This window comes from Urocitellus parryii, chromosome 14, assembly GCF_045843805.1.
Source record: "Urocitellus parryii isolate mUroPar1 chromosome 14, mUroPar1.hap1, whole genome shotgun sequence".
NCBI classification, from domain to species: Eukaryota; Metazoa; Chordata; class Mammalia; order Rodentia; family Sciuridae; genus Urocitellus; species Urocitellus parryii.
This window is the reverse complement of record NC_135544.1, coordinates 56,806,689-56,832,181: the sequence shown is the minus strand read 5'-3', so window position 1 is coordinate 56,832,181 and position 25,493 is coordinate 56,806,689. Positions and strand designations below refer to the sequence as shown.

The 25,493-nt window shown below is 46.3% G+C and overlaps 1 protein-coding gene across 3 annotated transcripts in view; it reads left to right on the top strand.

The window, feature by feature from the left end:
* Msra (methionine sulfoxide reductase A) overlaps nt 1–25,493 on the top strand; it is a 345,680-nt gene that overhangs the window by 118,791 nt on the left and 201,396 nt on the right. For all 3 annotated transcript variants that reach the window (XM_026398861.2, XM_077792491.1, XM_026398858.2), the window contains exon 2: nt 17,957–18,025. In XM_026398861.2, the coding sequence (XP_026254646.2) occupies nt 17,957–18,025 (69 nt within the window). The remainder of the gene's footprint in view (nt 1–17,956; nt 18,026–25,493) is intronic.

The window sequence follows — 25,493 nt, the reverse complement described above, 5'->3', positions numbered from 1 at the left end:
CATTTTGAATAAAACATGAGAATAAACAGTTTGTAAATTTAGACTTATGATCTTTATTGCAGGGCTGAGACCCAGTTCTTAACCACTCTTTGCTTGTGCCTTCTGCTGTTGGTAAATACTCCCAACATTCACCATGAAATCCCTATCTCAGGGCTAAAGGGCTGCCTTTCTCCTCTGCAGACCCCCTGCTGATCTCATCTCTGGAGAGGGCTGTACCCTTGACGAATGTGAATCCCCTCATGGACAATTGGTGATGGAGGGACAGCTGGCTGCAGGGCAGCTCATCAACATGCATCACCACCGGGCCTGGGAGTCATTAGAATTCATTATAAATGACTCCGAGTCCCAGGAATCTCATTTAGCTCCCACTTAGCAGCTGGAAGAAGCTATCAGCTGGAAGAAGCTATCAGCTGTAGATGTAGGGTTTTCCCCCAAAGATTTACCTGAGTGTGGGGATGAGTAGGTCAAATGATCTGATGAGAGGATGGGGGTGCTGCAGAGAAGCCTGTTTCTACCTCAGAACAGGTACCCAGAAGGTGCCACTGGGGATACCTTAAGTGTGGGCACAGTTGAACCCTTAGTCACCCTGGGCCCAGAAACACTCAAGGATGTCTTGGCAGGCCGTTGGGAAGAGGGTCGTGCACAGAGAAGGGGGAGAGATGATCAGGGAGAAGAGGGCTGTACATCAACTCAGGATCTGGCCTGATGGCCTTTTCTGCCTCAGCTACCAGGGACATCTATCACCAGTTCCTAGACTATGGGCTGAGCTCGCCATTCACTTAGTCCTCTGGGAGCCTTGTGTTCCCATGGAAACCTGCTCATCTATCAAGGCTGAACCCTGATGGAAACTCAGAAGGGTCATGTGAGTTGCTTGAAGGGGGAGTTTTGGTGGAGAGTGGAGCCTCCAGAGCTGTGCAGTCAGGCTTCAGCTCTTGCCACATCATGGCCATTGGCATCTTTCTGACTCCCCTTCCTGAGGATGTCTTCCTGTACTGGACCTGAGTGTAGAGGCCACAAGAGCCAAGTTCAATTTCTGTGCTTCTGGCTCTTCTCATGTAGCCCTTTCCTCATCGGGAATTTTCTCTTTACCGAAAGAGGCCTCCTCCCACTTCACATTCTCATCTTCTTCTCATGGCTGTTCGAGGACAAGGGCTGGCAAACATTTCTATCAAGGTCCAGATGGTAAATATTTTAGGCTTTGCAGGCCATACGGTCTCTGTCACCGCCGCTCAGTCTGCCATTGTAGAGCGAAGGCAGCCATAGACAATATATAAATGAATGAGCGTGGCTGTGTTCCAATAAAACTTTATTTAATGACTCTTGAATTGAATCTCGTAGAATTTGCATGTGTCACAAAACATTTTTCTTCCTGTGATTGTTTTTCAACCATTTAAAAAAAAATAGTAAAACCACCTTTAGCTCACAGGTCCTATAAAGACAGGAGGTGGGCTGGATTTGGTGAGTTGGCCACAGTATTGCCCACCCAACAATTTGCCAGGTGTTGTAGGACTAATTGGACAGTAACCATTTACCTTTGGGTAAAATTGTCACTGTGTTCGTTCTCCTGGAAGCACACATGACTTGGAACTTTAAGTGCAGGTAAAAGGCCTTGTTACCTCCTGTAGGGATTTCAGGCAGCTGTGGCTGCCACAGGAGGGGCGGGAGGTGACACCAGGCAGAAGCTGCCTCTGTGTGAAATAAGGTCAGTCCTGCTGTGCAGCTATTGTCTCTTCAATGAAATGTTAGATTTAAATCCTATATGTCATTTATCTTTGAGCTCTATATAGAGAAAAAGGTCTTGCTTTGGTTTTTGTAAAAATACCAGGCTTAGATCTTTTTGTGTGAGCTGTCATCAGCCGTTCTGATGGCTGATCCTATAAATTCATGCTTTTCAGTGTTGGCAGAGGGATTGCTTTTGTTTCTGAACAATTTCATGAAGTGTTTCTTTCAGTGGGGACTTACATAGAGCTTCAACTTTACCCATACTTTTCATCTCAGCTAGATTTTAAAGCCATGGGACCTGACGTTGTGATTCAGAGGACAGATTTAGAGACCTTCCTTGGTGTGATGCTTCAGCGGAGGTTGCGGCCAGCGGCTGGCCATGTTCCTTTGACCACGAGGACCACATGGCTGAGCCTCCTTCCACATTTGGTCTCCACAGTGATTAGGCATCGCCTGAAATGTGGCTGGTAATCTCTGGAGTATCTCAAGGGGTTTGCTTTGTACCTTCCCTTGGGTGCATCCTGGAATACAAATTTCCTTAAAATATTATGCCTATTTGTGGAATTTGGGAAGAAGCATAGGAAAGGAATTGGAAGCTTCACAGGAACTTGGTTTTCTTGAGTTGGTCTCAGGCCATCGATCACGCTGTGAAGCGTTCTCGGTAGAGTACTCGGGGAGTCACTGCTGGAGGACGTCTCTCTGGCCACTGGTGCTGTGGGTCACGGTCAGTGTATGGGCTTGAGACCTCAGGGGTCACCTATCCCCACCATGTGCCCAGAACATGGTTTCTCTGCGCCTTTACAGCCTTGTTCTGGTGATCATTTTCCCACGGTCTCTCAATAGGGGGCCAGAGCCCTGGGCTGCCAGGCCTTTGCTGCTCTTGCCATGGCTGTGCCCAGAGCCCCTGCAGATGCTCCCAAGACCTCCTGTCTCCTTCAGGGTCTGGACACCCCTGCAGGAGCACAGCAACGTCACTGGTGGCTGACCACTGCATCCTAGTTGGGTGGCCTATTGCTGGCCAGCACTTCCAGATCAGTTCTCGCTGTCCAGTGGCTGAAGCCCTCCTTCCTCAGTAGGTCACCTCCTTCTAGGCTTGTCCTTCCTTGGTCCTCCTTCAGCCCTTGTGGGAGCTGCTCTTAAGTCCTGAGGAGAGATACCGAACAATTATCGTGCCCGGCATAACCTGGGCTTTACCTCCTCTCGGGTAATGAGGTGTGGCTCCAGGAGCAGGCGTCACCCTGTGGGGTTGAGTACACTCACCTGTTCCTTTGTAATTCTACCCCTTGGCCCTTTTTGGGATAGAATGTTCCATGGAACCTCCCCCTGTGTGTCCCCTATATAAGAATAAAGAAGTGTCTGTTCAGGTCCTTGGCCCATTTATTGATTGGGTTATTTGGTGGTTTGTTGGTTTTTGTTTTTTTTGTTTTTTTGGTGTTTAGCTTTTTGAGTTCTTTATATACCCTACAGATTAGTGCTCTATCTGATGTGTGAGGGGTAAAAATTTGCTCCCAGGATGTAGGCTCTCTGTCCACCTCACAGATTGTTTCTTTTATTGAGAAGAAACTTTTTAGTTTGAGTCCATCCCATTTATTGATTCTTGATTTTAATTCTTGTGCCAAAGGAGTCTTATTAAGGAAGTTGGGGTCTAATCCCACATGATGGAGATTAGGACCTACTTTTTTTCTATTAGACGTAGGGTCTCTGGTTTTATTCCTAGGTCCTTGATCCATTTTGAGTTGAGTTTTGAGAAATGCAAATCAAAACTACTCTTAAGATTTCATCTCACTCCAGTCAGAATGGCAGCTATTATGAATACAAACAACAATAAGTGTTGGCGAGAATGTGAGGAGAAAGGCACATTCATATACTGCTGGTGGGACTGCAAATTGGTGCGGCCAATATGGAAAACAGTATGGAGATTCCTTGGAAAATGGGGACAATTGGAACCACCATTTGATCCAGCTATCCCTCTCCTTGGTCTATACCCAAAGGACTTAAAAACAGTATATTACAGGGACACGGCCACATCAATGTTTATAGCAGCTAAATTCACAATAGCTAAACTGTGGAACCAACCTAGATGCCCTTCAAAAGATGAATGGATAAAAAAAATGTGGCATATATACACAATGGAATATTACTCAGCAATAAGAGAGAATAAAATCATGGCCTTTGCAGGTAAATGGATGGAGTTAGAGAAGATAATGCTAAGTTAGCCAATCCCAAATCCCAAATGCCAAATGTTATCTCTGATATAAGGAGGCTGATTCATAGTGGGATAGGGAGGGGAAGTATGGGAGGAATAGATGAACTCTAGATAGGGCAGAGGGGTGGGAGAAGAAGGGAGGGGGCATGGGTTAGAAATTATGGTGGAATGTGATGGATATCATTATCCAAAGTACATGTATGAAGACATGAATTGGTGTGAACGTACTTTGTATACAACCAGAGTTATGAAAAATTATGCTCCATATGTGTAATAAGATTTGTAATGCATTCTGCTGTCATATATAAATTTTAAAAATTAATAAAATTAAAAAACAAAGATTTTTTAAAAAACAATAAAGAATTCCTGTAGTTCTCTCTCTTTCCACAGACCCCAAGGTCACAGAGCCATCCCAGGATTTTGGAAAGGTACTTCTGTGTGTTTGTGTGGTTTCTTTGCCATTTTCTTGAGTTATTGGAATAGTCAGATTGTGAACCCAGCATAGGTCACCAGCTTGGATGGACGGCGACAAGCCCTGGGATGCAGGGAGAGTTTCCTTAGGTCACACTGCGATCTGTCATCACTGTTGTTGTTCTGTGTGGCAGACTTCCTCTCTTTGGCCTGCTCTGTGGTTTGTGTCTCCTGAATGGATCCAGGCTGCTACACAAGGATTTCTTGTAAGCACTGTTGGGTGAGACCTGTCACCTGTGGTTCTGGCTCTCAGTTTCTGAAGGATGAGAGACATTGCTCTACATTCAGCTATTTTCTCTCCATTCATTATCCCTCCTCTCTGTGTTTACACCTGGAACTTAACTAAGAGGAGGGAGGGGAGAGAAGTGTGTGAGTGATGTTTCTGCCGTCAGTGGACAGGACATGGTTCCAAGCATCACTGAGGGGACCAGCCTCAGCTTTGGTCTTGCAGGTTTCATGGCAGTTAGCAGAGACTTTAGAGTTTCTAGAGATACTGTGGACCCAGCATGTAATAGAATATCACTATTTTACTGCTTAGAATAGGGTACTAGGACCTTAAGCTACTCATGGATGAAGTATCCAGGCCAAAATATAGCCTACTGGATGAAGTATCCACGATAAAAGGTGGTTCTTATCCAGCAACAATTAAACTGTTGAGATTGTATTTTATTTCCATATAAAAGAGGGGAAAACAAATTTCTCATAACATCACTCTGAAGATAAATAGTCCAACCATCTTTTTACTTTCATTTATTCAAAGAAAAAAAGCCCCCAAACTCAACTAAACAACCAGTCAACCACACAAAACCCCACCGAAACACAGAAAATTCTCTTCATTGTAGTTAGGCCTTTGGCATGAATTTAAATTTAGCCTCCCTGGAATTTTGGAAAAACATTTTTCTTCATTGTTTCTGTAAGCCCCATGAAGCAGAGATATAACTTCCCCAAACAAAACAGCAGGAAAAGCAGAGAACAATCCCCTGGATAATGCAAATGAATAAAAATTGCCAGAATTATTGCAAAAGTGCTAACAGCCCTCCTTTGATATTTTACACACTATCCCTAGACTTTGGTGGTTCAGAAGTGCCTGTTTCAGCAATGCCAGCACACTAGGGAACAAAGTGTGTGGAAAAATAAACTGCATAGAGATAGTCTCCAACTTAGAAATGGGTCAGGTTTCAGGGGTTGATTTGTAAATCACTTAGACTGGAAATATATATTTTCCTGTGGAAATTAGCTTCATAAAAGATGGTTTGCTTTCCTAGCATATGCCATTAATTTTTGTTTGCAATAAAGGCATTCCTTTTGCTTTATTAGAACACATTAGTATATTAATTTTCTGTTGCTGTGTCACCAATTATTCCAAAATGTGCAGCTTAAAGCAGTCATCTATGACCTCATGTTTTCTTTGGGTCAGGAATCTGGCATAGCCTTGCTGGGTGCCTCAGGGTCCCTTGCAAGGCTACCACGAAGGTGTCAGTTGCATTACATCTTGGGGGCCTCAGTGTCTCGCACATGGGCCATACAAGAGAGTGCACCCTAGTCATGTGCCACCACATATAACCTGCTCTCAGAATTGGCCTCCCAGTGTCCTGTTGTGTTCTGTTCATCACCAAGTCCAGGCCACACTCCAGGGGAAAGGAATCAAGCTCCACCTATGGACAGAGCAGAGATTTATGGCAACGGGAGGTGTATTAGTCATCTTTTTGTTGCTGTGACCAAAATATCTGATAAGAACAATTTAAGAGGAGGGAAAGACTTATTTTGGCTCTCAGTTTCAGAGGTTTCAGTTCATGGTCAGCTGGCTCTATTGCTTGGCCTCAAGGTAAAGTGGAACATCGTGGCGGAAGGTTGTGGAGGGGGAAAGTTGTTCTGCGTATGGCAGCCAGGGAGCAGGAAGAGGGAGAAGAGGTCAGGGACAAGAAATACCCTTCAGGACATTCCTCCAGTGACCTACTTCCTCTAACCATGCCTCACCATTTACAAGTTTCTCCCATTTCCCAGTAGGTCCGTTTAGCTAGCAGTGGATTAATCCACTGACGAGATCAGAACCCCCATGATCCAAACACTTCCTTAAAACCCCACCGCTGAACATGGCTGCACTGGGGATCAACCCCTCAACACGTGAGCCTTTAGGACCACTTCTTATCCAAATCATAGCAGGAAGATCTGTTCAAGCTTGCTGATCCTCTGCTAACATTGAACCTTTGGATGAGGCTGCAGTCTAGCTAGCACCTGGGTTGCAGCTGTGTGGGAGTCCTAAGTCAGGACCACCCAGCTGCATACCCTACGATGAAATTGACCTCTGAATTTGGAGTGCAACTTGCGTTTGAATGGTGTGGCTGTGCATCAATGAATTTCCTTCAAGGTGGCTCCAAGGAGGCTACATTTTTCCATCAGGCTGAGTGGAACAGTGGGAGATTTTTTCTATAATCAGGCTAATAGTTGTGCAGCTTGGGAAAGAAGGGCAGTGCTTTATTTTCCTCTCTTATACCTTTCAACAAACATGACCACTATGAAAGGTGTCTTCTTGATGCTACAGGGTAAAACTTAGAATGAAGCAGTGTTACATAAATGGTGATTAGAATCCCAAGGAAGAGTTATATTTGATACTTGTTATAGACTGAGTAGGCACTTGTGAGCTAGCTCACCACTTGATACCAGCATGTTCCTGGAAAAATGAATTTGGTATCCCAGATCTCTTTCTTGATTGTGACTCATTTTTAAGTTTGCGACTTGCCTGTCCTCCCCAGAAATCATTCCAACAATAGTTTACTTTTTGAGCTATCAACCTTTTGGAAAGAGAAAGTGATAGAAAATAAAGATTACTGTGATTTACTCTTAGCACTAAGAGTCTGGTAGACCTGATTCTTCTCAAGATCGGATTTTCTGCAGGGCCTGTGCCAAGGTTTCTTAATAGTTCAGGTTTGCTGGTCATGGTTGTCTTCTGCATCTCCAGAACTCTTAGGTCTTAATCAGGTACCCTAAAGACATTCAGTTAGACTCAGCCCAGGAGAAACTTTTAGCCTGCCATAGATCCCCTACTCCCCATGTCTTTAGGAAGCTGGATGTCTTTGCAGAGACACCATTTGGACCCCCAAACTGAACTGCAAGGAAGCCTCCTGCCTCTGCCTCTCCTTTTATTCAGGAATGCTCCTGTTGGTCAACAGAGAATTGGTCTAGGGAATGTCCATGGCTTGAATAAATGATGCTTAAGCACATATTAAAGGTAGATGACAGGTAGATGGCTCTGTGCCCATGTCCCTTCATAAAGTCAGATGCCCAGAAGCATGAGGGGAGGGCCACCCACTTCCACTAACTTCCTCTAGTTAATATGTTCTGGTTTGCAGAGAAAGACAAGTGTGAAAAATACCATAAAATGACTCTCTGTGCCATTTGCAGACCCACAGCTGAAGATTTTGTTCATCATGTTTCTTAATATGAATATCTTGCTGGGTTATCCAACTTTTCTTAATGAGTCATGAGATGAGCCTGCTATCTCAGAAGGCCAGGTCCTTAGGGGAAATTTTCAGAGCAGCAGATTTACTGTGCTGTCTAAGAGTTGGATTTTTTTTTTTTTAAATCAATTGAAAGTTTCATAGTAAAAACTTAAATTTTAAAGGGAAATGTAGAATGTCTGAAGTGCTTTTTACATTCTGATGGTAAACATCTAAAGCAGATTTTGAAATACCCTTATCTGTGTTGTGGAGGAAAATAGTAAGGCAGATGGAAATAGAAAGGATGAGAGGTAGGAGGACGGAGAAAAAAATCAAAGAGGTCACCAGTTCCAGAAAGGCAGCGTGCGTGCTGGTGTCCTAGCCTCTGTCCTCGCCCTCTGCTCTCTAAGAAGAGGAAACCCCAAACACCTTTATTTTTATTTTTGATAATTTTTAATTCTATCTAAAATTTGGAATGATTGATTCTCTTAAAATCCTTTCCTCCTTGAAAAGGGGACAGCGAACATGTTGTTCTGGAGGCTGCGGAGCTGTTGTAGAGAGGGTGCTGGGACACCTCTCGTGGAGGGGTTACAGGGTGCCCTAAATCACGTGGCATTCTAAAGAGGTCTGGGTGGCGCTGTGGTGTGAAGCTTGTGGGTGGGATCACGAGGTGGGGGGTGCGTGGTGCTGGGACTGGGTGCCGTGGAGCCGCAGGCAGGTCTGAGCTTCGCGGCTGCTGCCTGCATGCCTGTGTCTTAGCGCAGCTCTCCCCCAGGAGAGGCTCCTGGGCTCCCAGGTGCCCCTAGGCTTGCTTTTTCTATTTCCCAATAAGCAATACATCACATGGAACAGAGCTCAAAAATCACTAGAGGTTTTTTTTCCTTTTTCTTTTTTTGGTATTGGGGATGGAACTCAGGGGCACCTAGCCACTGAGCCACATCCCCAACCCTATTTTGTATTTTTTTAAAAAATTTTGATTTGTTATATATGATAACAGAATGCATTGCAATTCATATTACATATACAGAGCACAGTTTTTCATATCTCTGGTTGTACACAAAGTAGAGTCACATCTTTTGTGTCTTACGTGTACTTAGGGTAATGATGACCATTGCATTCCACCCTATTTTGTATTTATTTAGAGTCAGAGTCTCACTGAGTTGCTTAGGGCCTTGCTAAGTTGCCGAGGCTGGCTTTGAACTTGTGATCCTCCTGGCTCAGCCTCCTGTTCTTTTTTAACAAGTTGTAGCGTGTTCCGCATTTTCTCCTGCACCGTTTCCCTCTGTCAGGGTGTCTATTACTGCACAACTAATCATGTTACGCAGAAGCTTCATGCCAGTCTTTACATGTAGCCCTGACTATGCGTGCACGTAAGGAGAGAACCTGCATTTTGCTTTGTGGAAGCTGATCTTCAATGAACCGTGTTAGTGTTCCATCTATGAATATTTTATTCCCCTCAGAATCTTTTCTTTCCTTCTGACCCCAACAACATGCAATAACTGGAAAAATTGGAAGCCTTCTTTTAATGGAAGTCAGGCTGAGCAAGGCCGATATATGTATCCATTTCTGGGATGATTTCTTTTTCTGGATTCTAAAGTCACACGTTCACAACTGTGTTTCTTCATTCCTAATATGAAAAGAGAGTGGAGACGAGTGTGCTGTGAGGTATAACATATCCCACACTCCACTTTCAATTAATAGCTTCAGTCAAGAAATAAAGCCAGACTTCCTCTTTGAGGGAGAACTAGAGCGCCAATAGGGCTGACCTCAGCCCATGGCAGGCGGAGAGACAGAGCTGATAGTGACGTTGGGAGAGAGGCTGGTGTTGGCCAGGGACAGCCTGCACGGGGAGGGGAGGGCAGGGCTGTCAGGCTCCGCTGAGCACCAACCCCACCATTCACACCATTAGAGTGGGGACAAGGTGGGCCAGATCTTGGGCCACTCCCATCCAGCTGCTGACTGACAGATGACAGGGCCTTGCCCGACCAGCAGGCAGACCTCATCCCACCAAGGGACAGCGAGCTCTTTGCTTAGGGCTGCTGACATGTTCACAAGGAAAAGAGGAAGGATCTGCCGCCTGCTGTGGAACGTCACTGGAAGCACGTGCTGCATCCTCTCTGGTCTCAGGGGGAACTGTCTGTAAGAGTAGATTCAGGGTGTTCTAGAGGCACACAGCCAGGTTCCAAAGAGGTAATATGTCTCTTTGACAGGATGAAGGAACACTTTGGTGGGCTGCAGCCTTAATTGCCTTCCTAGGACTTCACTCTGCACAAGGCTGAATATTTTAATATAGTCGAACCAACAACCCCTGCAGGGGAGAAAGTCAACAGCTGTGCTTTGTGGGTACGCAGAGAGTAAAGCAATGCGGCCAGCAAAGCCAGGTTCCTCCGGGTCTTTGAGGGGCAACATTTAAAAAAAGAAATAGGAAGTATGATTTCTCTGTGATCCTTCATAGGTACACTTACCATTCATCTTAAAAATCTAAAATACCTTTTAGAATTGTCAGAGGACACGCCCCTTAGTCACAGGAACTCACCCGGGCTCCTCGCGTGTTTCAATACTGCTGTTTGCAGGAGGATGTCATGTGCATCAGGCAGAAATGTAGATCTTAATCCTTAGAATAACCCCATTTTAAATGTAATTTCTGCTTTTAATATCATCTAATTTTGATAGTGATTAGGAATTACTTGGGTTAATGGGGAGATTTTTGTAAAAGGTAGAAATTTCCCATCAATTAAAATAATATTATATACTCTCACCGACGCTCCAGTTAGACATGGTTCTTAAAAGTGGGAATTAATAAGTCTTCTAAAAGTAAAGCCAGAATTCTTCAGCAGATGAAGTGATGAGGGTGGAGCTTTCCTGGGGTCCCGTGGCGTGGGCTGGGCGTCCAGGTTGCTCTAAGGGCTCTGGGTGTCCTGGTGGCTGGGAAGCCGGGTGCTGGGTTGATTATGGCCCCCAAGAGTGGGCCGGGGCCTCACGGGTGGGTGAGGGGTGAAGAGCAGGCAGGATTGCATCTTGCTCTCTGTGTTGCCACCTTGAAGTGCAGCAGCTGGCACGTGCTAGGGCTGCTGTGTGCCCCTAGTGCCCCCTGTCACCCTTCCTTCATTCTTCTACACGTGTGTCCCTAGGACTTGCTGAGCTCCAGTTCCCTCCCATCAGGAGCAATGGCTTGAGCCCAGCAGAGGAGTGAACAGGCAGCCAGAGAGCTGCTCAGGTTCCTGTGGAGTCGAGAGCGCGAGCTCTGCAGCCAAGGGCAAGAGCGAGGTCAAGGTACTCAGGACTCCGGAGAGGAAGGGCCCCTCTGGAGTCCTTAGGCCATGAAGCCGGACAGAAGCTGGGCACTGACTAGTCCCTGTCAGAGCAGGTTGCTGCTTCTCTTGTTCTTTCTACTCAGAGAAAATGGACTTGAAAGTTGGAGGACAGTCCATATGTATGTCTCCAAGAGGCACCTTCTTTCTCAGTGTTGCTTTTTTATTTTTCCCCTTTCCCTTTTTCTGGTTAACTGACGGCCAAAGAAATATGTACTCAAGAAAAAAATGAGAGTACATAGAAGAAAAAGGGGCTGGGAATGTGGTTCAGTGGTCAACGTGCTTGGCCAGCCTGTGTGAGGCCCCGGGTTCAATCCCTAGCACCACACACACACACACACACACACACACACACATACACACAAAGAAAAAATTCCCCATGAATCAGCATGGAGAAGTGGCTGCTATTATATTTCTTACTATGTTTCCTTCTAGTATTCTTCCTGTGTCTTCATTCTTCACTTAGTTGAGTAAGATACTTTAAAAAGTTTTTTTTTTCCTACTTGACTATATGTTATTACCAAATCCTGATGCCATAGAAAATTATTTATGATTATTCTTGAGAAATTACTAAATAATCTTTTTAAAAATATGTTTTTATAGTTGTAAATGGACAGAATGACTTTATTTTGTTTATTTTTATGTGGTGCTGGGGATCGAACTCTGCCACTGAGCTACAGCCCCAGCCCCAGCCCCTACTAAATAATCTGCTTAGAGCTGTGTCCGTTTACCTTTTTGTTAACCTTCCCTTTAAAATGCAGTAGCTTCCAATTATAGGAACAGTGAGGGGAAAAAACAGAACCCCATGCCTCCAGGCATCTGTGTTGAGAATTTTTCTCCTCTCCCAGGACCCCTGTCCCATAGCTGAGTGTCCCTCAAACCATCCTCAGTGCTGTGGAGGACATCTGGGCCAGAGTCTGGTCAGGGTTCTTGAGGGACCTCCCCTGGAGATGGAAGAGGTGGGTCCAGGATGAGGTTTCCTTGGGGGGGGGCAGTCTGACTTAGACTGAGATGCCTTGAATTTGAGCTGAAAAAAGAACTTCAAAGAAACAGAAAATGAGGGGAATTGGGAGACCATATTCTGTTTGAGAGGTGACATGTTTTTATTACCATACCAGTGAACTAAGTCGCTCCAGTCCCATGAGACCACCAGTTACCACTGATAAGCTCAGTAGCAGCCCGACTGATTGGTGGTGCCCATTGGTACCCAGTCAAGAGGAGCGTGGACCACAGTACTAGACGGAGGGTCTGGGACCTATTCTCTCACCCCCACCCACCCTTCCCTGCTTTTTGCCAACCCCTCACCCAGAAGATAAGAATTTTAGCTAATATAATTTGAGTAGGACAGGGAGCTTATGATGGGTAATTTATGCCTGAATTTGAATTATTTCAGGTACATTATTGAAATTTTCTGAGAACTATTAATTGTACAGATGAATGGGCTTCTCTGTGGAGTTGCCTCACATGCTGTGATTGAGCACGTCCATCCTCCGCCTACTCTCTCCTGTCCTCCCCACTCACCCCTCCCTGTACTGTACCTTTTTTCAAGGAAAAAAAACCAGTTTTTAAAATTTCAAGCACACTGGATATTCATAAACAAAAGAAAAGGCAATATCGGTGCCATTTTCTAAAGCTTTTGAGCATGTCCCCCAAGTCCCCTTCAACATCTCCACTGAAGTTGACTTTGACCTGGTCTTGCTCTAATTAGCCTTTCTGCTCCTCAAGCACTAGGATTTCAAGATAAATGGAAATGTATTCCTTATCCTCGTGTACCCTTGACGGAGGACAAATTGTCACCACCAACAGAGGCTGTCCTCGTGGAGCATGTGGCTTTGGAATGTGCCCCAAGAGAGCAGAGAGCAAGGGCAGGGACATGCACCCAGCCAGTCAGATTGGAGGCCTCTACCTGCAGTGACTGGACAACAGATGTCCCTGCCTGTCAGACCCTCCTGTCTTCATGTTATACCCTGCTGGCAACCATAGTTAGGACCCAGCCACTGAATGGCTTCTCTGTTTAGTGAACGCGATTGCTTCTGTGATAAAGAATGTCACTAATTCTGAAATAGAAATTTATATAAATGCTGGCATTTACATATGCCCACCCTTCTCCTGAATCTTGCTTGACCTATATAAGGTATTTAAAGGATCTCTGGTTCTTTGGCCCTCAAATACGTGCCTTAGAATGTCAATGGGAAAATGCCTTGAGAGATTCAGCCTTGGTTTCCAGGATTAGAAGTGCCATTGCTGGATTTTAAGAACTTTCTTTCACAGGGTGGAAGGTAGCCTCAGCGTCCTCCTTATTCTTTTATCTCTAAAGCTCTATATAGTAATCCCCCTTATCCAAAGCCTCACTTTTCAAGGTTTTAGTTACTTGATCAACTGTGATCCAAAAATATGAAATGAAAAATTCAGAAATAAATCATTCATTCATTCAAATTGTGTGCCACCACCCTGCTCTGTTTTGCCTGGGCATGTGTCGTCCCTTTGTCTGGTGTGTCCATGTTGCCTATGCTTCCCACCCTTGACCACTTCGCAGTCGTCTTGGACATGAGGCCGGCCGCTGTGGTACCGCAGTGCTTGTGCTCCAGGAGCCTGGATTTTATTCCCGCCCCAGAGGGCATGAGCAGAGAGGCACATGGGCGCCAGGGCACGGATCATGGAAGGACAGATGGCCTCTGGTGCTGTAGGAGAAAGCCTGGTATCTTCAGGGTCCAGTGCTGTCTGTTGCTTCAGGCACCCACTTGGGGCTGTGCCCAGTGATAAGGGGGCGCTGCTGTATGGGGTTTAAGAGGGTTTTATTGCAACTTGTCATGCAGAAATGCGGAGGAAATGGCTTCTTTCTTTGTTCCATCTTTCTGGTTTTTTCACTTAGACGAAGAGTTACAAGGTGATTTCATTTCTTTTTCTATCCCTAAATGGCAAGAAGCTCTGTGGAGTGTTAAGTGGGGAAAGGATTTTGTGATCGCATTTGGGGATAATGAAAGGATGCTGTGGTTGATGCTGTCTGCCACGAGCATGGATATGGAGGCAGCTGTCCCATGCCTGACTCAGATCTTGCTGTGAACAGAAAGTTCACCCACAGATGATGATACCAGCCTCAAGGTTATGTGCCATATGCTGAGTGTTGGGCTTTACATTTTAAAATCATTTCATTCACAAAACCACCCACAAGGTAGGTACAAGTGGGAAAAATACAATGAAGAAATGCTCACAATAGAAAACAGAGGCACAGAAAGTTACGTGACTAAGACAAGGTCACATACCAGGGCTGGGAGAGGTTCAAAGTCAGGCAATCTTGTCCCAGAACCCAGGCTGTCACTGGCTTGCTAATGCCCAGCCAGCTGCCACTGGGCTGACGCAAGACGCAGCTGTGCTTCAGAGGAAAGTGCAAACTCCAGTTTACAGGGCCTGGGCTCTGTAAAGGAGGGGCGGCGACACACCTCCTTCCCCAGCTTGAGCATTTCCCTGCTCCCACCTCCGCCTCCACCTCCACCTCCGCCTCCACCTCCACCTCCACGTCCACCTCCACGTCCACCTCCACGTCCACCGTCCACTCTTCAGCAGAGTGGGTGGATGGAAAGGGAGCAGCTGGGGCCTTAAGGGAGGGACAGGGGACTCCCTGGTCTCCACCTGCTGTGAGGCTATTTCTTAGTGCCCATTTTCAATGTTCATTTTTATAAATGAGACACTTGTACACATAAAGGACGTTGCGTCTAGTCACATGCCACAGACTAACTTTCAAGTGGCGACAGACTGCGTATACAATGGTGTGCCCATAAAATGAGGCCACGAGTGACACCATTGCTGTCTGGTTTGTGTAAGTGCACTCTGCGAGGTTCGGTGTGCGCCCAGTGATGGAAACCGCTTACCAACCCGTCTCTTGGAACGTACCCTGTCAACAAGTGAAACGTCAAATAAATCTTTCATAATGGCGGAAGAGAGACTTATAGATACCAGTGGCCTCATTTACTAACAAATCCTGACTGCACACCTGCTCCCTGTGGGTACCGGCTGGGATCCCAGGTCCTGGAATGAGCCACAGGAAGAACCCGGCCCTCCCTGAGCTCACGGTCCACTCATTGGTATGGCCTTTGTCCAAATAGTGACGTGAGTGTAAAGTGCAGCCCTGGCAAGCAGGCAGAGGAGAAGCTTGAACCAGGGTTTCAGGGGGGCACTAGGAGAAGGATGAGGGGCCAAGGTGATAGTCAGTCCGTGCAGGTCCTGGAAGCCATGCTAAAGAGTTGTAGCCTAGGTAGGACTAGTGGGAAGTGGAAGGTGGGGAGGGCATTGGGGGGGGGTTGTGCCATAATTAGGTTTGTTCCATGTTGCAGGGCAGTTGTGGCTGCTTTGAGAAGAGTGATTGGAAAGAGGCATCTGCAAAGGTTAGGAGGCCATTGTCGAGGTCCAGATAAGGAGGTCATGATGGCAGAACAGGAGTGGCTTGGGTGGTGACGGGTAGAGGAAAGGGACTCTAAAGAGGTAGAGGAGGTGAAATCAGCTAGGATTGGGTGGCTTGGATGTGGGCACCGAGGAGAAGGGCACCGCTGCTGACAAGGAATAAGAGATGGTGGGTCTGTCCCCAACGCAGGGGTGTGGAGGGGACTCAGCTCTGCATGGCGGGCAGTCCTCTGTGCTGCCCAGGTGGCCCACGCAGGTGTCAGAGGGGCTGCACTTTTTGATGAACACTTCAGTGTTTCACTCGGGCCACAGAAGAGCCTTGCTGTCCGGGGAACCAACTCCTAAGGGAAGATGTAGAAGTTTATAGCTTTGTTGATTTTTGAAATTTAAACATGTTTTTTCCCAAGACATTAAGTAAATAACATACCAGTGTCAAAGGAAATGAATAAAAATAAAAATAAATACCTTGCACAATCTTCTTGTTTTCGTTTTGCATGTTTTTCTGCCCATCTTTTCTGATGTCATTCATATTTCATTTAGTTGTCATTATAATCTACATAAAAGGCATAATAGAATTATTTTCCCTTATCAATATCCAAATGTTTTCCTTCATTTCTACAAAGCTTCCATGGTGGTATTTAAACTATGTTGTGTAGTATTCCATTCGTTTGAAAAATCATGAATGGCAATTTTTAAGCATTTAGTTGATTTTAAGATTTCATTGTCACAAGTTAGACTTCAAATGCATATTGTTGCAAGTGGCACCTGTTTTTCCTCCTGCATTTTTCCTTAGGTTCAGTTCTTTAAAGTGGGCGTGGTGGGTTAGAGGGTTGAATGGGTCCCTGAGTCCTGAGTGGGTAAAGATACCCTTTCAGAACCACTGGTGGGTGCCGTGGGGGGTCTAACCAGAAGGCAGAACTTGGACCTCTGCTCAGTAGCTCCTCGTGTTCCTTGGAGTTCAGTGACAGTGGTCCTAACTGCATTAGTGAGTGCTTGACAAGTCACCTGGGACCTTCCACCGTGACTCTGCAGTGTGCGCAGCTGAGGACCTCAGGCAGGCTGCGCAGCCCAGGACTTGCACTCTGAACCTGCACTGCGCTTTCCTTTTCCCGGGGCTTCATGCTCTTAGGATCACACCCCAGTTACTCACAAGGAAGCTGTGGAAGTGCCTGAAGAACTGGTGGAGTCCGGAGGGGCGTGTGAACTGAGCCTGCGGGGTCTAAAGCACTTGTGCCGAGCTGAAGAGGGTCCCCCATGTTTGGATCCAGCCCTGGTCCGTCCTTGGTCACCCTTGCTTCCCAGCGTAACCCTGAACCATAGCCAGGCTATCCTGTTCCCTGGCTCAGGAGGTCCTCTGGTCCTTGCTCACATCCTGGCCCACCCTCTGCCCAGCCCTCTGTCTCCTACCTGAGTGGCTCTCCTCTTGCCTCCTGCACCCATTCCCCAGCCTGCTCCCCTCCCCATGAGCTCCTCCCACTCCCGAGTCCACACCCCAGGACTGTGCTGAATCATAAGCTTCCTGTCACGTTTCTTTTTGAAATGTTTGCCTCTAAGGTAGCTACTGTCCTCGAGGGCAGCAGCCATGTCATACTTCTAGGAGCCTCACTTCAGTGCTGAGTCCTTCTCCATCGCTCAGCAAGCCTAAGGTGACCCCTTAAACTGCAATGCATGTGTGGAAGCAGTGTAGCTGTTCCTCTCTTGTATTTCCTACCTAAATGCTGTATTCAAAAAGAGCTGAGGCTACTATTAAAATCCTCCTAGATGGAGGTACTCCAGTATTCTCTGTTTGGAGTCGTGAGAACAAGTTAATGCTGGAAACCTCGAACCTGATTTCTTTTTATTTCTGAGTCAGTCCTTGCTATGCACCAGTGCAAGAAGGATGGTTGGTGGTGGGGACCAGGGGGATGAAGGGACAGTGGGAGGCATGGAAATATCCACGTGGTCCTTAAGAAGGCTGGTAATGCCTTTGGTCTCCTGGAACAGAGCTTGATTTGTAGTGAGATGACATGACCGCTATTATGTTTCCTGAAAAATTGGGCCCAGTGTTACCTCGCTCATTTTACATCTCACTTAAATGTAGATCGTGACAACCTTGTGATTGTTGTCCGGGGAAACCAAACACCCTGGGGACCTGCTGGCCAGGGGTCAGGCACTTTCAGGCTGTCCGGCCCTGCAGGAGCTTGGGCCTTGGCATGCTTGTTTGCAAAATGTCTTCCCTAGACTACAGGATGTCTAGGTTCTGCTGTGACTAAGATTAAAAACAAGATAACCAAAACTCTCTGGGGAGGGTAAGCTTTGGTGTGCTTCTAACTCAAAATGAGAAATAGGCTCATTGACACATTTAATGACATGTGTTAGTAAGTGTGTAGAACTTTACACTTAAACTTGCATTTCTTTCTTTCTTTCTCTAGCCAAACATCATGTCAATGGCAACGGGACAGTTGAACCTTTCCCAGAGGGAACACAGATGGCTGTATTTGGTAAGATATCAACTCTGAAAGAAAACCCAAATTGTGTGCAAACCTACTGCCAACTTTCTTAGTTTTAGCAAGTGTCCTCGGGGCTTCAAAATCTGGGCTCTTCTAGATGTTTACAAGTCCTTACAGCCAAGAAAGAAAACTCTCAAGTTCTTAGTAATTTCTGGGATAGGGAATGCTTATTCTATAGAATCTAGCGTGCTTTCTTTTCTCACTTCAACAACCCAAATATCAAATTGTGTATTTGCTATTTCTTTCGTCCACACTGTGAATTAACCTGCTAATTTAGTGTTTGAGATTTTCTTTGTGAGGAAGGGTTTTTTTCCCCACACGGATGTATATCTTTGTAAAAGGCTGGGATTCAAGTAATTTTAAGTTGTTATTCCACAAAAATCAATCTAATTGGATGAACTCTTTCTTTTCCATCTACTGAGAACATTTTTGGGGGCAGGGTACTGGGAATTGAATTCAGGGGCACTTGACCACTGAGCCACATCTCTAGCCCTATTTTTTATTTTATTTAGAGACAGGGTCTCACTGAGTTGCTTAGCACCTCATTGTTGCTGAGGCTGGCTTTGAACTCGAGCCATCCTCCTGCCTCAGCCTCCTGAGCGGCTGGGATTATAGGCGAGCACCACTGAGCCCGATAAGAACATTCTTTAGAAGAAAACATTAATGTAAAATGGTTTAAGCAGAACAAAGTCCAATCCCTGACTGCATACCCACAATGTCCACTTATGGGCTGAGCAGAACTCTCCAGTTAGACTCTACACCTTTTGGCAAACTCCCTCTAGACCCTGTTTCCTTGTCTCCAGCATCTCCGGGGTTTCCTCTGCAATGTCTCTGTTCCTGAGCTTTCTGTCCTGCTTCCCTTCCTCTCTCCCTCCCTTTCTCCCTCTTCCTTCCCTTGTTCACACTGGCTTCCTTTGGTCCTTCTGGCCTCCATTTCTCTTCTTTCCAACAGTGCCTTGGGGCCCCTTGGGGATGGCACCTCTGTCCCCTGGAATTCAGCTGGACATCCAGAGTCTCCCTGGCTTGGCTCCCTCAGCCTTCAGACAGGTTCTGTGACCTCTCCTGTCCTAAAATCTTGAAGTCCTCTGACTTCATGCCTCTCCTAACTTCTGTCCCACTCTAATCTTGGGTGTCCTGCACAACTGTACTGAAGTGGGTTTGACCTGGAGATGGGCCTCAAAACAGCCAGTCCCGAAATGAGCACATGGAGAATCCCCAAGATGGAATCCCTATTCCCTGAGACAGAATCAAACCTGGCTACCAGTTAGGATTAACTGTGGGAGAGCCGTGAAGCAAGGCCTAGTGCCACCTGCCAGCAAATTCTGCCTGGATGAGCAATCACCCTTTAAAATGTGCTGAGCAGTGATTAAAAATCAGTACATGCAGAACTTAAATGGACAATCTGATTTTGTAGAAGGCATAATGGACACTGTAGCGTGTGTGGAAATATCTGATCTTCCCACTTTCGTATCCTGTCCGTGTCTGTTACCATGGGACACAAATGTCCCATGTGTCAATGTTCAAAGTGTTCTTTTGATGATTTTTTTTTTTTTTTTTAGCCTTTCAGATTTGCCATCCCCAGACATGTTAGAAATGAGGTTCCGTGACTTTTTGGGAAATGTGAAGTGACATTGACCTATCTTATGAGCTTCTATTATTGGTGCAACTCCTTCCTGGAGGACAGGCTAATGACATGATGTAACTGTAACTATCAGAGAATGAAGATTTCCCTTGCTTTTTGCTGTCCAATTTGGTTTGTAGAGACTTACTAAAAATCCTAGCCCACAGCATTCATGGTCTGACTTTGGGTAGCAAGTTACTCCAAGCCCTCAGTTTTCCTAGGGGAAAGGCTGCTGGCTGCACACTGAGCCTTTCTGGCTCTGAGCCCTTTGCTCTGCCTCCACCCTCCAGGATCAGAGGCTCACCTGGTGGATCAGCCCTGGGGAGCTCACTGTGAATGGCCAATGTGTGTGGTTTGAGAAGGGCCGAATCACGCACAGAATTCCTACAAGTTAACAGCATGTAAAGGGCAGGATTATGCAGATCATAAGATAGAATACGTTTGACATCTAAGAATTCCTTCTTTAGAATTGCAGTTTGGCTCTTGCAGATGCTTAAATTAAGGTCCCTATTTTGGCTAAGTATATGCAAGCATTTCATGTTCGCCTTTCCAGAATCATTCTCTTTTTATGTCCCTGTCCACCTGGCCTACAGTGGCGAGGGAGTGGATGGCTTTTGAGGAGGACTTCTGTCCTTCTGGGTTGTTTATAGCTGTACCATAAAGTTCAAACGAACACAGTATTTGACTCTTTGAGATGTACTTGGCATTTCATCCTGCCAGCACCTTGCAAGGCTGCAGGGCTTATGTAGCCTCTTCTAGAAAGTTCACTGGGAGGGCTTAGCAGATTCAGCAGTGCCTTTCAGCCCATACACAGAAGCACGATTCCCTGCCAAGGCAATTTAGCAGATTGATTTGTAAACCCCCATGCATTCCCAGAGTGCTCTGAAGGACTCTTGAGATGCAGCTTTTGCCGGGAAAACACTGTCTGGAGTGACGTCTCCTACGATGATTACGATTTTTCCCCATTTGATTTGAGTAGCAAGTATTAATAATGTACAGGCCTGTGTCTTACATCTCCCCGCCTGTGAGCTGACCAGAGCACCATGGTTCTTCATGCTCATCCACACTCATTCTTCGGCTTTGGCGGTCTCCACAGTTAATGCCAAAGTGCTCTCACCAAGAATGATTTCATGACCTAGTGGTAGATCATTTGAATGCACCTTATGAACGCTGTCTAAATAGGAGCTTTTAAGTTTGGTCCACTCTGCAGGTGACCACTGAGCTACCATTAGGCTCTTAGATCAGAGGAGAATGTAAAGAGGACAGACAGCATGAGGGATCCGGGCACCTTCCAGTGTAAAAGTACCTGAGTGTGCTATTATATCAAGTAATCCGAGAACATATAGATGGTTCCTTAAAAACCGTTCCTGCGTAGGGTTTCACAGGTTATTTTTAACTCAAGACGTTCAGCTTTTCTTTTGTAGTCGTTGGGGAGGTCTTTTTCTGGGTCTTGTTTTCCTGCCCCCGGAGCTCTTGGCCTCCTTTGTGGCTCTTCCCCTCAGTGCGCTTTCTGACAATGCTAACGACGCCCGTGGCCAGGCCCTGTCCTCCTGTGGGCTCCCCTGTCTTCCTGGGGGGCTCCCTTTCAAGTCAGCCGGAGTCTTTCCCTGCACACTGCCAAAGCAGAACTGAACATTTCGCGGTTGCTCAGTGTCTTTGTTCCTGGTGGCTGAGAGTGCCCTGTGGCCGTCATCCCTTTTCTTCTGTTTGTCAGCCCTGTGAAGTGGACATTGTTGTGCTCCTCTGTGGTACAGAAGCTGAGGCACCAGGGATTAAAGAAGCATGGTCGAGTAGAGAGAATGCTCTCCCCGGGAGGGCACCTTTCCTGTACACATTGTGCCTGTCTTGGGAAGGGTCTCCGTGGCTTTCAATGTCTTAATGAAAGTGACAGTTCTTGGCGGTGGACCACTCCGTCCATGCAGAGAACCAGGTTGTGGCCACTCTGTGGAGGTGCTTCTCCAGCACAGAGCGGCTACTAATTTTATTAAAAATATTCCATAGTCAAGATCGGTCATTTCAAACGAAGGTAAATCTCACTAACTGAGAAGATGGGAAGTGAAGGGCAAGGGGATTCCAATCTGAAATTGTGGAGTTTTCAGCCCAATTAAAGAAAATATGATAAAATATTTTAAACTTTGAAGTATAACCCTTGAACATAATTTTTTCTTCTAAATTAGGACACTTTTGAGAGGGAAAAGGTGCTATTAAAATTATGTTGTGCCAGACATGGTGGTGCACACCTGTAATCCCAGGGGCTCTGGAGGCTGAGGCAGGAAGATTGAGAGCTCAAAGCCAGCCTCAGCAACTTAGCGAGGCCATAAGCAACTTAGTGAGACCCTGTCTCAAAATAAAGCATAAAAAAGGTTGGGGATGTGGCTCAGTGGTTGAATGCCCCTGGATTCAATCCCTGGTACAAAACAAAACAAAACAAAAACAACATTATGTTGAAATAATGAGGTATAAACCTGGAGGGCTTCAGGCGATTGGTATACAATGCAACTGCAGGTTGTACGATATTTCATAAAGAAAAATAAAAACAACTGAGCAAAGTGGAATGAGAAGAACGAAGCACTAAGATACATAAAATGAATTAAATGAATGAAAAAGTTGGAATGCAGTAGACTTTGATTGTATGTAATGTAGCATCAACACTCATAGCTAGGCTAACTTTGAAGATTTTATTCAGTAAATATTGCTATACTCTCTCTGAATGATTTCAGATTAAAAGTTAATTCATATCTATAAAGAAGGCTGATTCATGGCCCTTCAGTAAGAGTAGAGAATGTATCTGACTATACACTTGAAATTTTAATATTGTACTAAGACTGGCCAATGATGTGGAATAATGAACTTCTCATTAATCCAAGTGTTTAAATGATAGAGCAGTTGCTTAATGGGGGAAAATAGCTGTTAAGTTCCTTTTTTCTCAATTTTGCTTATGTTTTAGAATGCTAAGACAACAATGACTTCTCCTCCTCCTCTTCCTTCTTCTTCTTCCTTCTCATTCAAAATTCTTTTACCCTGTGGAGGTGGGAAACCTCCACCCAGGCAATTTGGTTGGAGGTGAGATTCTGAACCTGCATGTTCAGAAGCTGATACCAAGTGGGGTAGCTCAAGCCCCTCAGTGACTTCTCTGGGTTGTCCTGGGTGTTTCACCTCCCAGTAGCCCGATAGTAGTGTATCTGTGACCCTAAACCACCACAAAACCTTTCTTCTGTGTCAGGTTCCCTTGGGTCTCTTCAGACAGGAGGACAAAGCCAGTACAAGACATCAGGGACCTTGCTCATGCCCACGGCTCAGGTGTCAGCAGGCCAGGGGCTGGGGACACGCTAGGCTTTGCCTGAGCAACTGCTGAAGGCCTGGTTGCAGAATTGGGGCCCACGGCTGTCAGAGGCTCAGAGACGCCCCCCACGCTGGGGGTTCACGGAGAATGAGATCAATGTCTGTAAGATGAGCCAATCACAAGAACAATTTTTTCCCCTGACTTGAATTGGAGGTGATTTTTGAAACAGCCTCAGTTATTTGTCTGCCAGCCAAGAAAGCAGCCTTGGAAGCAGCAGGCAATATGTCAGACTTCAAAGGAGAATGTATTGGTGTCTCATTGGCTCGCGTCCAACATGATGTTGGTAAATAATCGAATCCCGGTGTGGCGCATTTCTCCCTGACCCTTGACTGAAAACCACTGCGGCCCGTTCTGTGAGCCGAGGAGTGGCAGTCACTCATTCCAGGAAGTAAGGCCAGGAAGGATGACTTTGAAATGTGTTTATAATTAACCCGACACTCTATATTCAGGAGGCCGTTAGAACAGCAGGCTGCTGACTGGCGCCAACTCCTTAGATGGAGACGCACAGAAATAGGCCTTCTCGCAGGGCGGTGGGACGCACCTCTCCAAGTGACAGCAGCTGGGCCCTGGAGATGTGTTATAAGGCACATTTTATTTCTTATGTCTTCTTCAACTTCCGTTTTTTCCTTGGGTGTGGCGGGTCACACAGGGAAGGGAAAAAAGCCCTTGCTGAAGGATTGGTCTCAGAGCCGGGGGACAGCAGCTGTCAACGCCTGCTGACAGTCCCTTTTGACATGTGTGGCGCCACTGGGGATGGTGCTACCGCTTTGTCCCAGTGCTGACCCAGGGAAGAGCCATGTGGAGAGGGAGGGCTTGTCTGCTGGGAGGGCTGGGTGTGGAAGGTGGAGATGGGGACGGGTCTGTGCTGGAAGGTGGAGCCAGCCTGCTGGGGGGCGGGGAGATACGTGAGCTTTGATAAAGTGCCACCCACGTGCCCACACACCTCGACCACTTGGGATGCAAGTAAGAGCCAGAAAGCAAGCCATCCCCAGGAAGCAGCTGTGCAAAGTCCATAAGAACTGTAATTCCCAGAGGTCCTCAAGTCAGAGGTGTCTTGGAGTGACAGTGGATGGGGTTCTTGGCCCGTCCGTGAATGAGGAGACTGTGAGCCTCGTGGAGTGGTGGAGAGAAAGCCCAGCCACAGCAGGAGGGAGAGTGCCCTGAGTGGGAGGCAGCTGGCGGGGGCACATCTGGATCCCCGTCAGTGGATCCGTGTTCAAGGTCCTACAGAGGGAGCCCAGCTACAGCCAGACCCCCTGGTTGTAGCACCTCTCCCCCAAAATGCCAGATGGGTCCATATCCTGGGGACTCTGGGGAGCGATGGACAGAGTGAGTTGAGCACCGCTCGCATGTCAGCTGGGTCTCCACTGGTCCGATTAGATCGGGCTCCTTCAGTACCAGTGCAGCCAGTTGTGGGTGATGGTTTCACCATCATAACGCCTGTAAAGTGGCCTCCACTCAGCCAACCTTTACTTTTGAAAGTTTTGAATATAAAAAAGATTTATTTAATTTACTTTACAAATGTGTCCAGACATTTCTTAAATTTCTGAGAAAATATGCTCAATAGCATATGCAGGGGGAAAAATCAATTATCTTTCTACTGCTTCTCTGTTAATTAAGTTATTTTAGAAAAGAAACATGGGTATGGAGAACAGGAAAATGAAAACATTTACTCATTGTTCAAATTAACCCAAATAATGTTTTTAAGAAAAATTCTGAGCAATATGGATCAAACACAGATAATATGAAATATAATATTGTTTTTCTTGCTCTTACTCTTCCCAACTATTTATCTTGGGCCTTGTGATAAAATGGATTAAAGGAAAATTAAAAAGTATACAAGGCACAAAAAATAGCATACATTAGAATTTGGTAAATATTAGACCAAAGAAAGATAAGTGCAAGGAAATCACAGAGTGTGGGCCATAACTTACACAATTTTTGAAAGTTGACCACAAATTTGGCTCTAAGTTTCCTAGCAGCAACATGGAGAAGGTTCAGTTTTGCTGTACAGTTGAGTTTATTTATTTATTTTTTTTCAGTATAAAATTTGCCACTTTGGTCATTTTTAAGTGTGCAGCCCGGTTGTTGTGTAACCATCACGGCCATCTGTCGCTGGGACTTTTTTATCTTCACCAGCTGACCTCTCACCCTCCTTCCCCTCCTCCAGCGCCTGGCCGTCCACCCTCCTGTCTGTGACTCGACTACTCCAGGGGCCTCTTGCAAGGGGGCCGTTCTGCGCCCCCCCTTTTGTGCTTGGCTTGTTTCAGGCACAGGGCAGGGGCGTCGCAGTCCCTCCTTCTCTGGCTGCTGACATTCTGCTGTGTGTGGACTGGTTCATCTACCCTTGTCCCCCGAGGCACCTGGGTTGCTCCCACCCTTGGGCTCTGTGGGCAGCGCTGCTGTGAACGCAGGCACAGCCGTCTCTTCCCTTCTCTTGGTGGCCATGGCCAGGAGTGGAGCTGCTGGACCTCGTGGGGACCCTGTGTGCCGCT